This window comes from Pelodiscus sinensis, chromosome 7 (assembly GCF_049634645.1).
Source record: "Pelodiscus sinensis isolate JC-2024 chromosome 7, ASM4963464v1, whole genome shotgun sequence".
NCBI lineage: Eukaryota > Metazoa > Chordata > Testudines > Trionychidae > Pelodiscus > Pelodiscus sinensis.
In genome coordinates, this window is record NC_134717.1 from 34,473,372 (window position 1) to 34,486,185 (window position 12,814).

Below are 12,814 nucleotides of genomic sequence, written 5' to 3' on the forward strand. Positions count from 1 at the left end.
GATAAGGAGCAATGGCTTTAATCTGTACAAAGAGAAATGTAGGTTTTCACTTTGTAGCTGTAAAGACAGATAAGCTCTAGGACAGTTTTCTGAAGGTGCCTGTGGAATCCCCATCAGTGGAGGATTTAAGAACAGGTTGGACAAACAGCTGCGAAGGAAGTTCTAGATTTATTTGGCCCTAAGTGCTGTGAATGAACTTGAACTCTCAGTGTTCCTACAAGACCTACTTTTTTATGATTCTGTGTTTCCATAGCACCACCCATGTGTGGGACAGTCTGGGAGAAACTAACAAGTGGACAATGGAGGTAGAGAAGAGGTGGGAGCTGGCATCTTGATAGTGAGTGAGCAGCTGTGTTGTCTTTGACCTCTTCAGGATGGCTCCAATCCTTAAAGGGACCCAGTGCAGGAAATACAGGCATGCCACCCATTTCTTAAACATTTCACGTTAAAATAGTTTTACAAACCTATTTCAACTAATAAGTGCTACATCCCCCTCACAAATGTAATGTCATCCTGATATTTCTGTTAACAAAATAGACCATTCAGTCCATTCATCTGACTCAGAACAATTGTTCTGAAGTGTTTTTGTCTCTCTTTCTTCAAGAACTGGTACCAGTGGTGGAAACTCCTAAATCTTTCTTCAATTTATTTCAGCAAACAGGAATTTGTTGTAGCAATTATTTTTCTGCTTTCTGACAGACTACCCAGTCCTGAACATGTATAAATCCAAAGGATATTCATATGTTATGAAATAGCAGTTCCTTTAAGATTAGTGTTATAATCATGTAATTCAAAGTCACTGAGCATATGGCAAGCTATTGAGTAATAAAATCTACTAAATAAAATGTATTAACTTATCCCAAACTATAAAATACTTGATTGAGAACAATATCCACACCATAATAAATCAAAACAACTTCATCTACCAATATTTTATCAATCCTGGATACAGTACTGGATAAAAAATAGGGACTTGATATAGCTTGTCACAAACATAATGACTTCCTCATGGCACATTCACCTAGTCCAGAATTAGGATTTTGTCACTGATAATAAGTGGGTCTAAACATTCATGAGTTACTGCCTTTGGGGCTCTTTTCTCTTTAATAGAATGACTTCAATTGTCTTGACTATTCAGTGATTTGTTCCACTTATGTTCTACTGTATTCCAGTTTCATGACTCCATTTTGGCATTTGTGTATTTTAACAGCAGGTACAAATGTTATAGCAGTCTGATCAGCAGTTCTCCATTTTGTCTTTCTCTATGGTGCTTTAAAGAACAAAGTTATCATAGAATACTAAGACTGGAAGGGACCTCGAGTCTAGTCCCCTGCCCTCATGGCAGGACCAAATACTGTCTAGACCCTCCCTGAGAGACATTTATCTAACCTACTCTTAAATATCTCCAGAGATGGAGATTCCACAACCTCCCTGGGCAATTTATTCCAGTGTCTGACTACCTTGACAGGAACTTTTTCCTAATGTTCAACCTAAACCTCCCTTGCTGCAGTTTAAGCCCATTGCTTCTTTTATATATCCATGTGTGTGTGTGTGTGTGTGTGTGTGTGTGTGTGTATATATATATATATATATATATATTACCCTTCTTATATTCAAGGGTAAGAAGTCACTGGGGAGGAGTAAAAGACTTCAGTGAAATTCTTAAGGCATCCTGTTTCTTTCTTCTGCTTTTACTTCATAGACTGAACTATTCTTTCAAGTACTGCAAGGATTATCTTAAGTTGTCTGGTCCTGCTATCTTAGAAATATTCTTAAAAGGGCATCTCTTGGTCAGAGGACAGAACAATTCATTTTCTGATTATAATAAATTAAATTTTAAATAATAATGAAAGAATAATGATTCTTTCTATGAGTAGCAGACTTTTTAGATGATTCTGGTGCCACTTCATAAGCATCTTTCATTTTCTATTTCAATTTTTCAACATAATCTTTGATTTTGAGGTCCAGATTCAGAATTTGTAAATAAAGGAAATATAATGTCAATAGGCAAACATAGTAACGTTCCATATAATAAGTAGAATGGTGGGGTCCCATCTGCCAGGTGCCTTTTCTTACCCCGCAGCTCTATCAGGCAAGAGGTCTTTTTTCTTCCCCCAATCTCCCTCTATGGCTGCCAAGGGGCTTTTCTCTCTCCCCAGTCTCCCCATAGTCACCAGGGGCCTTTTCTCTCGCCCCCCCCATCCGGTGCTATGGCCTAGAGTTGGAAGGGGAATAGGGGTTTGGGGCAGGGGAACTACTTATCCCAAGTGCTGGCAGGCAAGATGGTGGAGTCCCATCCCTGCTGACCACTCCCTTGATGGTATGGTACCACCAGTGACCATTCGCAGTATCACATCCCTCCAAACATCAGCCCCTCCCATTACATGTAATAGAAAACAGTACCTTTCCTAGGCTTCCTGTAGCAAGCTGGACACATGGCCCCCCTTTGTAGTGTGGCCAGACAAACATTTGTTCTTCCCCATTTTTTCTAGCTCTTGCTCTCTCAACTAAAACTTGACTAGTTCCTGTGTCGGCAGATGTTGTCTAGACGGGTTCTGCTGATCGAGTTACCTGTTGAGGCGAGGCGCTTATTCTTTGAAGCCATTAAGTTGATGTGCTCTAGATAACTTTTAAGTAGCTTCTTGTTATGAGAATGATAAAAGGTCAAAATACTTGCTCCATGACTGTCTTGTGTAAACAGAAATCACCTTATGAATATGCACGTAACCTATGGAATGAGTGAGGAAGTGTGAGTGAAAAACGTTCAATCACAAGGCAGTCCAGCTCTCTGTAATCTTTTAAGGCAAGAAAGGACTCTGCAGGAGTATAAATTAACATGACAAGTGGCTAAGGCACTCGTTCTCTCTGACAAAATGTAACATCACAGCAGAAACCTGGGACTGGCCGAGAGAAGAAAGCAACCCCCGCAGATCCGAAGGGATCTCCAGGGGTCGCTGTGGCCTCACAGTCGATCTCCAGGAAGCTGTTGCCCGGCTAGCTCCAGCCTTCTGTGAAATCTATGCCAGACCTGTAGCCTGCCTCCAGACTGCTAGTATGAATGTTTGAGTATTATTGTACCCTTAAGAATTTTTATCAATAGACAGCACTGTTCCAGTTAACCCTTTGTCTGAATTCATTCCCTGGCTGGTCCGGGCAGGGCAACACTTCTGATTGTCCTGGCACATCCAAACCCTGACCATACTTTAAGGTAGGAGAAAAGGAAGCTGTATAACAAATTTGGTGGTCCTAGCTCTTAGCGTTAAAGAAGAGTTCTTGAACAAATGGACTTACAGATAGACACAAACTTCTCTCTCTATATATATATGATGAAGACAAAACACAGTTTATTCTGCCTCATCTGTATAGGTTTCGGTATTCTGCTATCAGTAAAGTAGTCCTGCATGACTCAGCAGACACTGTAGTGTAGCAAATAAAATACAGCAGTGAGATACCATTTTTACAGTCATTTTTCTCATAACCATACTGGAAGGTATTGGTCAGAACTGCTGATTTCCTTTGCATGTGGAATATATGTATTTCTGTGAATATAGTATTATCATATATTATAATATTATAATATTAATAATAATAATTAATGAAAGGAGCTCACCGGTCAGGTGTGAGAGGCATGACAAAATGCAAGCACTTCCCCTCACTCCCTGATAGCCTGGGGAATGGGATGAAAAAGCAAGCTGCGTCCTTACCCACCCGAAATAGTGCCCTTGTCTGAAAGCTGGACCTCTGTGGCAAAATACTGTTCATTATTACTTAACAGTCGTTATTCTGTAAGTCAGTTCTACTGCTGGTTTCACCAAGAGAACTGGATGTTCTGGGATTCTCCCACAGACCATCTTTCTGAAAAAGCAGCTTGTTTTCCATGTTCTCTCCCTCTAAATCACATAAAAACACACACTTATCTTTTGTCTTAGACAAATACTTGCACTGAAAGATTAAGCCTCCCTGTTATATTTACTTTTATTCTGCAGCAGTAGCATTAGTCATTGAACTCAGGTTTTTTGCTTTCACTTACCTGAAGTTAGTGTTGGCCATGAAATAAAAATGGACCTGTCTCCTAAACTGGAGTCCGTTGCATCCCAATACTTGTAAGTGCGAGGGAAGGGCAAAGCTGATGAAATGTACATTTTTATGCTTAGTGAACTCAAACATATTAACCAAAACTGCATTCTGTGTTCCTTTGTCAAGGAAGAGACAAGAACCATTACAGTTCTGTGGATTTATGTTAGGGTTTATTATATAACTGAAAAGTAGGCATTGCCCAGTGGATAATGGCAAGATGTCAGTAGCACATCAAACTGGCCCAAACTTTGAATGCCCTTCTTGGACTTTCCTGACTGTGTAAAGCTGTGTTTAGTGAAAGTGAAAATGGTCACAAATAAATACAGGTATAACACTGCATTTGCTAAATACTGCAGCTGACAGTTTTTTGCTAACCAAAACATAGAGCTGCAAATAACTCAGAAGTACATTTGGTAGCAATTTTTGGACTCTACCATATGCTAAACATAAGTCCTATAGAGGATTTTATTTTTATTTCATATATATGGATTTCAGAGAAATGAGCTATTTTTAATGTTTATTACAATATATGACAATATGTAGAAAATATATTCTGCCTTTTTTATATTCATGGTTCCAGAAGTGAAGGTAGCTTACTGAATATAGCAACTTTTCCACATCCAAAAGAAAAGCGGTAGGGTAGCTTGGTGGGGGTTAGAAAAGAGGAAAACCCAAAGCATACTTCAGAGTTCTGTGCATGTCATCACCCCTTCAGACCCATCACATTCAGACCCAGCCCACAAAGCCCCTGGATTCCCACTGACTGGGGACAGGTCAGGCTCATCCGCACGTTTCTATCATGCACATGATCCTCACTCATATGCTTCCTTGTAGAGTAGTACTATTGGCTTAAAGGTTGGGATATATCAGGAGTTATCAAATTGGAGTTCTGGGAGCATAGAACATATACGGGAAGAGGGGCAGAAGATTTAGGGGAGAAAATTACTGTGCACAGTCAGAGCTGGGTGACAGAAAAATAGTTGTTGCTGGCCAGGCATCCTGCTCTGAAAGCAGTGCCACCAGCAGCAATAGCGGAGAAGTAAGTAGTGCTGCCACTTTTACTATTTTGCTGCTGGTAGTGTCACTGTCTTCAGAGCTGGGCACCCGATCAGCAGCTACTGGTTTCTTCTCTGCCTTCAGAGCTGGGTGGAAGGAAAGAAGCAGCTGCTGACCAAAGCAGAGAGGGGAAAAGGTGTAAGCTACTACAGACAAAAGTAGAGGAGTGCAGTCAAAAATGTTTGGGAACTACTAGACTATATTGCCTTCTCTTGGGAGCCTACAGAGGGCTGGTGGAAATTATGTATTAGTGGTCCTTCCCCTTCCTCGACCCAGCTTCCCATCCACCCACCCTCAATGGGAATGTGATGACTTGTGTGTTATCTTCCTTCTTATTGCTTCCTACTCCCTCTTCCTATTGGTGTCCTGGATGCTTCCTGAACTCAGTGTTCCAGTTTGCCTGCTGGTACATGTACACAGATAGCTCTGGCTATGTGCAGTTATCCAAGGCCTGTTTGGACTGTTATGTTTTTTGTTCATACTATTGCTGACTTAACAGGTTTCTGGTTATTACATGTTTTGATTGACCATCTATGTGCGTGTCTTGCTTCAAACTCCTTGTGATTTTGAATTGCTGTTCTGGAGTGCATCAGAACATAATAATGGGCATACCCTCCTCCCAGAAGTACCCACAGGGCCTCTAACTATGGAGTGAGCCTTTCTCAAGGAGGAGAAGAGAGAGTCTTAAGGTTGCTAGCTGTCACATGACTTTCATCCAGAAGGGTTTATAGGATTCCCCCACAGTTTATCCTCCTCGCTCTTGTAGATTGCCAGGCAGAAGAATTGGAGGCAACCAATCCATCTCTCCTCTTCTGCTTTCTCTCTCTCTCTCTTTCCCCTGAGGGAAGTGCACATGGAACAGCTAGGAGAAAGCAGCTCCAGTGACCTACCAGCAAGATGAGGAGGCTTGAAAAGTGTGATGGAGAATGGAAGTGTAAGGAGGGGACAGAGACTGGGGCCAGAAGGATCAGCACAAGATCAAGGGCATGTTGAGAAGGAAGAGTTGCAAAGACTGAAGGATCAGAGGATGGCCTGAGATGCTGAATAGGAAGGCAGAGGCTGGAAGAAGAAAAAGAAAAAAGATAATGAGGAGCAGGGGCAGAATGTAGGAGGTTGCTCCAGATCTTCAAAAACCCCACAAAAACAATATTACATTTTTCAGATTTCTCATTCCCCCCATAGTCCCTCAGATCCTGCCTCTCCAAGACTCTCCCTATCTTGCACCCTGTCTTTTGTAAGCTTCCCCTTACTCCCACAATAACCTTCACCAGCTTCTGAAGGATAGGCCCCTGCCTCCTCCTCACACCTGCTCATACTGCACTTAGGGAATTTACACCCCTAGGAAACAAGCAACATGTTCTCACTGGTGAAAAATATCACAAGCGTTGCTGCTCTGTTTGCCCCAGAAGGGGTATCTCCACCAGTAGATCCCACCAGTACCTGGAAACTGGAGGCATGCAGGTAAGTATAGCGGTCAGTAGGTTTTCGGCATAGGGTGGTATTGATGTGACCGTCACTTATTTGTACTGTGGTGTCCAGGAAATGGACCTCCCGTGTAGATTGGTCCATGCTGAGGTTGATGATGGGGTGGAAGCTGTTGAAATCATGGTGAAATTCTTCCAGAGTCTCCTTCCCATGGGTCCAGATGATGATGATGTCATCGATGTAGCGTTGGTAGAGAAGGGGTTTAGTGGACGAGAGCTGAGGAAGCGTTGTTCCAGGTCAGCCATAAAAATGTTGGCGTATTGTGGGGCCACGTGGGTGCCCATAGCAGTGCCACTGGTCTGGAGGTATATGTTGTCACCAAATCTGAAATAGTTGTGTGTGAGGATAAATTCACAGAATTCAGCCACCAGTTGTGCTCAGCATGGACCAATCTACACGGGAGGTCCATTTCCTGGACACCACGGTACAAATAAGTGACGGTCACATCAATACCACCCTATACCGAAAACCTACCGACCGCTATACTTACCTGCATGCCTCCAGTTTCCATCCCGGACACACCACACGATCCATTGTTTACAGCCAAGCACTGAGGTACAACCGCATATGCTCCAACCCCTCAGACAGAGACCTACACCTACATCTTCAACAAGCATTCTGTAAACTGCAATACCCACACGAGGAAGTGAGAAGACAGATTGACAGAGCCAGACGTGTACCCAGAAGCCTCCTGCTACGGGACAAGCCCAAGAAAGAAACCAACAGACCACTGGCCATCACCTACAGTCCCCAGCAAAAACCACTCCAACGCATCATTAGTGATCTACAACCCATCCTGGACAATGATCCTTCACTTTCACAGGCCTTGGGAGGTAGGCCGGTCCTTGCCCACAGACAACCCGCCAACCTGAAGCATATTCTCACCAGCAACTACACACCGCACCATAATAACTGGAACTCAGTTCCTTGCAACAAACCTCGGTGCCAACTCTGCCCACATATATACACCGGCAACACCATCACAGGACCTAACCAGATCAGCCATACTGTCACTGGTACATTCTCCTGCACATCTACCAACGTAATATATGCCATCATGTGCCAACAATGCCCCACTGCTATATACATCGGCCAAACTAGACAGTCCCTACGTAAAAGAATCAATGAACACAAATCTGATATTAGGAATGGCAACATACAAAAACCTGTAGGGGAACACTTCAGTCTTCCTGGACACACAATTGCAGATCTAAAAGTAGCCATCCTGCAGCAAAAAAACTTCAGGACCAGACTTCAAAGAGAAACTGCTGAGCTACAGTTCATCTTCAAGTTTGACACAATCAACTCTGGATTAAACAAAGACCTGTGAATGGCTCGCTAACTACAAAAGCAGCTTCTGCTCTCTTGGAATTCACACCTCCAGATCAGCTGCTAGAAGTGGGCCTCATCCTCCTTGATTGGATCCACCTTGTCATCTCCAGCCTGACCCTGGCCTGCATATTTATACCTGCCTCTGGAAATTTCCACTACATGCATCTGACGAAGTGGGTCTTTGCCCACGAAAGCTTATGCTCTTACACTTCAGTTAGTCTATAAGGTGCCACAGGACTCCTCATCGCTTCTGATCAGTACTTCACACTGCTCCCTATTACAGATCAATTTCCACTTTATCAAAAAGACTAAACTTTCATAGAACAGCAGAGCAGACCGGGAGAGCTAGTGTTGCTTAACCTAAGAATAAAGTAACATTTCAGACTGCACCTTAGAGCTGCTGGAACAATTTTTATAGTGGGGATGCTGAGAGCCATTGAACCAAACTGCAAACCATGTATATAATGGAAACCACTTCAAATCAGGGGGTGCAGCAGTACTCCTAATCCCAGCACCTGTGCAGCAAGGTGTCTGCTACTCCATTTCTCAGTTGACTAGCAGCATGACAGAAGAATTAGAGGCAATCAGTCTCCTCCCTCCCTTCTTTCCCCTGAAGGAAGCCCATATAGAACAGCTAGGAGGAAGTGATCTACTAGCAAGAGAGATGAGGCATGGCTCTTACAGGCACTCCCAAAGAATTCTTGATGGTTCTTTTAGCCATGAAGTACAGTGGCAGAAACAGTAACTGTACATTTCTAGAGATATTGAATGCCAGCCAGAGATGTGTGATTTGAGATCTAGATTTTATTAAAAATAGGTTTCAAGACTATTACAGCATTTGAACCAATAAAACTGTAGTCAGCAAACAAATTAAGTCAGTGCATTATGACTGCCTCAGTTTTCTTTCATATTTCAAAACCTCAGTCATAAGGGAAGAACAGTCTGTCTCTGGGACAATCTAGCAGCTGATTAGGCAATGAGGAAGGGATCACAGGAGAAAAGTAACAAGAGAACAGGTTGAGTGATGGGCAGAGAGCAGGAAGACATGATAAGAAAAGGGGAAGTCAAGATAAATAGGAAGAAGAACTATGGGAATAGTGCCAGTTACTCTTAGGCTGCATCTAGATTGGCATTTTTTTCCAGAAATGCTTTTAACGGAAAAGTTTTCCGTTAAAAGCATTTTCAGAACAGAGCGTCCAGATTGGCATAGACGCTTTTCCGCAAAAAGTGCTTTTGCGGAAAAGCGTCCGTGCCAATCTTGACATGCTTTTCCGCAAAAAAGCCCCGATCGCCATTTTCGCGATTGGGGCTTTTTTGAGGAAAACAAATCTGAGCTGTCTACACTGGCCCTTTTGCGCAAAAGCTTTGCGCAAAAGGGACTTTTACCTGAACAGGAGCAGAATAGTATTTCCGCAAGAAGCACTGATTTCAGACAGTAGGAAGTCAGTGCTTTTGCGGAAATTCAAGTGGCCAGTGTAGACAGCCGGCAAGTTTTTCCGGAAAAGCGGCTGATTTTCCAGAAAAACTGGCCAGTCTAGACACAGCCTTACTGTTCTAGCCAGCCTGTCTGTCTGTCTCTATATATATTGTTTCTAACTATTGAGGCAGGTCCATTGGGACAATTAATGTCAGTGAATAATGGGAGATTTAAAATTCAGAGAGATATTTGCTTTTGGGACCTATCAATATAAGTTTAATGGAAAACATTAAAGCAAATTTAGTGTTCCAGCTTTGTGAGCAGAGTTAAATTTGTATATTACATTACAGCAAATATGTCCATGGTATTTGGCTTGTCTGACACTAATCTGTACCCGTGCTTTATTTTACCCTGTGAGGCTGGGTAAGATATTATTAAACCACATTCGTAAGTATCTGTATACTTCATAATGTGAAAATATGCTCTCTATTTTGGATATATTTATTTAATTAGAATACAGGTAATTTAGACTGAATAAACAGATCTTAATCATTTTACATTTAATCTTCACTGAAAAATTGCACTTTAGTAATTTGGTCCAATCACAGCCCCTCTGCTGGTTATATTTTTTTGATGATATTTGTGTTTCCTCCCCAGACACCCCATCACAAAGGGTACAGTTTATTCTTGGAACAGAGGATGATGACGAGGAACACATTCCTCATGACCTCTTTACTGAACTTGACGAGATTTGCTGGCGTGAAGGAGAGGATGCTGAATGGCGAGAGACAGCGAGGTAAGTGTTTTCAGGACGTATTTTTTGTCAGTAGCTCATGGACACTGAAAACGTGGGGAGACATTTCAAACCTGTAGCAGGTCTGTTAACGGATTTTGGAGATAAGGCTTAACCCCCAACATCATTTTAATCCTTGCATAACTAATATTGCCACAATATCTGTCATTCCTTAAGACTCAGATGTTTTCATTTAGATTTATCATATGTAGGTCAAAATGAAAATTGAATGAAAACTGACGTAAACAAAAAATCTATACTTGTAGTAGTAAAGTAGACCTTTTTATTCATATTTTAGTTCATAATTTTTACATGTACTTTTAAACGTTTAGAAATCCATGAGTTGGCTCTTTATTAAAAGTTCATAGGAGAAAGGGAAGAATATTATTGTAGCCAAATTAAACTTAAGATAAATTCAAATATTCACAGAGCCCAACCTTTAATGAGCAGATGCTCTGGAGACTTTGAATATTCAATGTTACTTCTGCAAAATTAAAATGTGGAAATAATGCTTTCCCAGATTGTTTCTCTGTGGAAAGATATTACCATTGAATATCAATTATATAACTGCTTGTTTTTCTTCCTCAGGCATCTAAGTGTGGGAGTCACTTGCTATATAGCTGGCTTCAAAGGGAAATTACTCTGATCTTGATTCTGGGGGTTACCATTTTTCTAATTGCAATCTCTACACTCTCTTCCTTTAACCTCTAGCCACTAAATAAACACAGATTTATTTATTTGTTCATAGAAGGTGCCAGAGTGCTCAGAGACATTGGGCCAGATCTGTGGCTTCATTATGGCCTGGTGGATTAAAAAGGTTGTACATTATGCTGAACTGGCCAGCTGAGGAGTCTGTGTGGGGAATACCCAAGGCTGCGTCTAGATTGCTTTTGCGCAAAATCATGCCAGCCACTTTTGCGCAAAATCTTGCCGCCTGTCTACACTGGCCGCAAGTATTTGCACAAGAACACTGACTTTGTAATATACAAAATCAGTGGTTCTTGCGCAAATACTCTGACGCTCCCGCTCAGAGGTAAGCCCTCTTGCGCAAGTATTCTTGTGCAAGAGGGCCAGAATAGACAGCAACATTAATTTTTTGCGCAAGAAAGCCCGATGGCTAAAATAGCCATCGGAGCTTTCTTGCGCAAGAGAGCATCTACACTGGCATGGATGCTTTTGCGCAAAAGCAAATCTTTTGCACAAAGGCACATGCCGATATAGATGCTCTCTTGTGCAAATACTTTTAACGGAAAAACTTTTCCATTAAAAGTATTTGCGCAAAATCATGCCAGTCTAGACGCAGCCCAAGTGTTTTAGTTTCCAGGGACCAAGAACAGTCAATAATCTCTATGAGTTCACTGAAATTGTGTGAGCTCACAGTGGCATAGAAGGGCAGATTTCTTGAGGCCATCTCCTCCATTGTGTGCCCCAGCAGGAGGCATCCATAAGCCGTACATGTTTTTTCCATTGGCTCCAGTAGATTACACCACAAAACTGATGTTCCGTGGGTCCTAAAATATTCATATGCACAGTCAAAGAAAGGAAATATGATTTCTCTCTTCAAAAGACCCGGGGAATGATCTTCATTTTGCTCATATCAAGATATAAACCATCTTTAATAAGAAAAAAGTAAATTCTGTTATAGTTACTGTATTTTTCAACAGTAAAGTAGAATAGGAATGCCTTCTGGGAATCATTACTGAAGTATGTTTCTTAGAAATTATTTTGATTTTTCATTTAACATACGCTTATAATCAAGACAATGTAAAATAAAGCTGATATAAAAATATATGTCAATTTAACTTGATATATCGTATGCCTATTTTAATTGTCCTCCTTCCTCTTCAGATGAGATAAAAAAGCATGTTTTGAATTGTACAGACACATTCAAACTAATAAGCAAAATGAAGTGGAGTAGGTATTACATATTATTGAATACATCATTAATCCTGAAACAATAGGCTTTTAAAGCAAATCCTTGATCCCAGCATACAGTCCCAGTAAGTAGGCTTTGTTCTGGAGACAACCACAGTTGTAATAGTAAAATTAATATACAGAGCACTTTTCATCAGTAGCTTTCAAAGTGCTTTGCAAAGGAAGTCAGCATAGTTATCCTCATTTTACAAATGGAGAATCAGGCACAGAGAAAGGCAGTCACTCACCAGGTCAGAGGTAGAACCAGGAATAAAATCCAGGCCTGCCAAGTCTAAGTCCAGTGCTCTGTCCACGAGGCCACATTGCCTCTTTCCTTCAAGTTAGGGAACCCCTCTTAGCCTATTTCTGTATCTGCATTATGTGTGGTAGCTGTTGAAGCTCCTGCTTGTGGGTTTGTATCATGGCAGATTCTCCAATCCCTCTATTCCCTCCTTAGACCACCTGGAACCCCCTGAATATTGGGCATAACTAAGCTTAACCCTCCCCCTCAACCTCAAACCCAGCTCTATGGCATGCAAGAGCATAGAATATAAATGATATATGGGGCCCTAGGGAGATGGTTTCTCAGCCTTGCAAAAGCAAAATTGCATTGATTCCTCTGTGATTAGGGACCTCTGTGGCTATAGAGATCAGGGGCACGTATGGTCATGAATTCCCTTTTGTAATATTGCCACAAAGGAATGACATAAGAATGCTTGGGGTTTCTGTTGGGTTTGGTG

At 41.7% G+C, this 12,814-nt stretch overlaps 1 protein-coding gene across 4 annotated transcripts in view; it reads left to right on the forward strand.

Annotated features, from left to right (window-relative positions):
* The window catches only part of SLC4A10 (solute carrier family 4 member 10), a 308,999-nt gene that overhangs the window by 163,677 nt on the left and 132,508 nt on the right, over window positions 1-12,814 (forward strand). For all 4 annotated transcript variants that reach the window (XM_075933502.1, XM_014569435.3, XM_075933501.1 and 1 more), the window contains exon 4: window positions 10,025-10,163. In XM_075933502.1, the coding sequence (XP_075789617.1) occupies window positions 10,025-10,163 (139 nt within the window). The remainder of the gene's footprint in view (window positions 1-10,024; window positions 10,164-12,814) is intronic.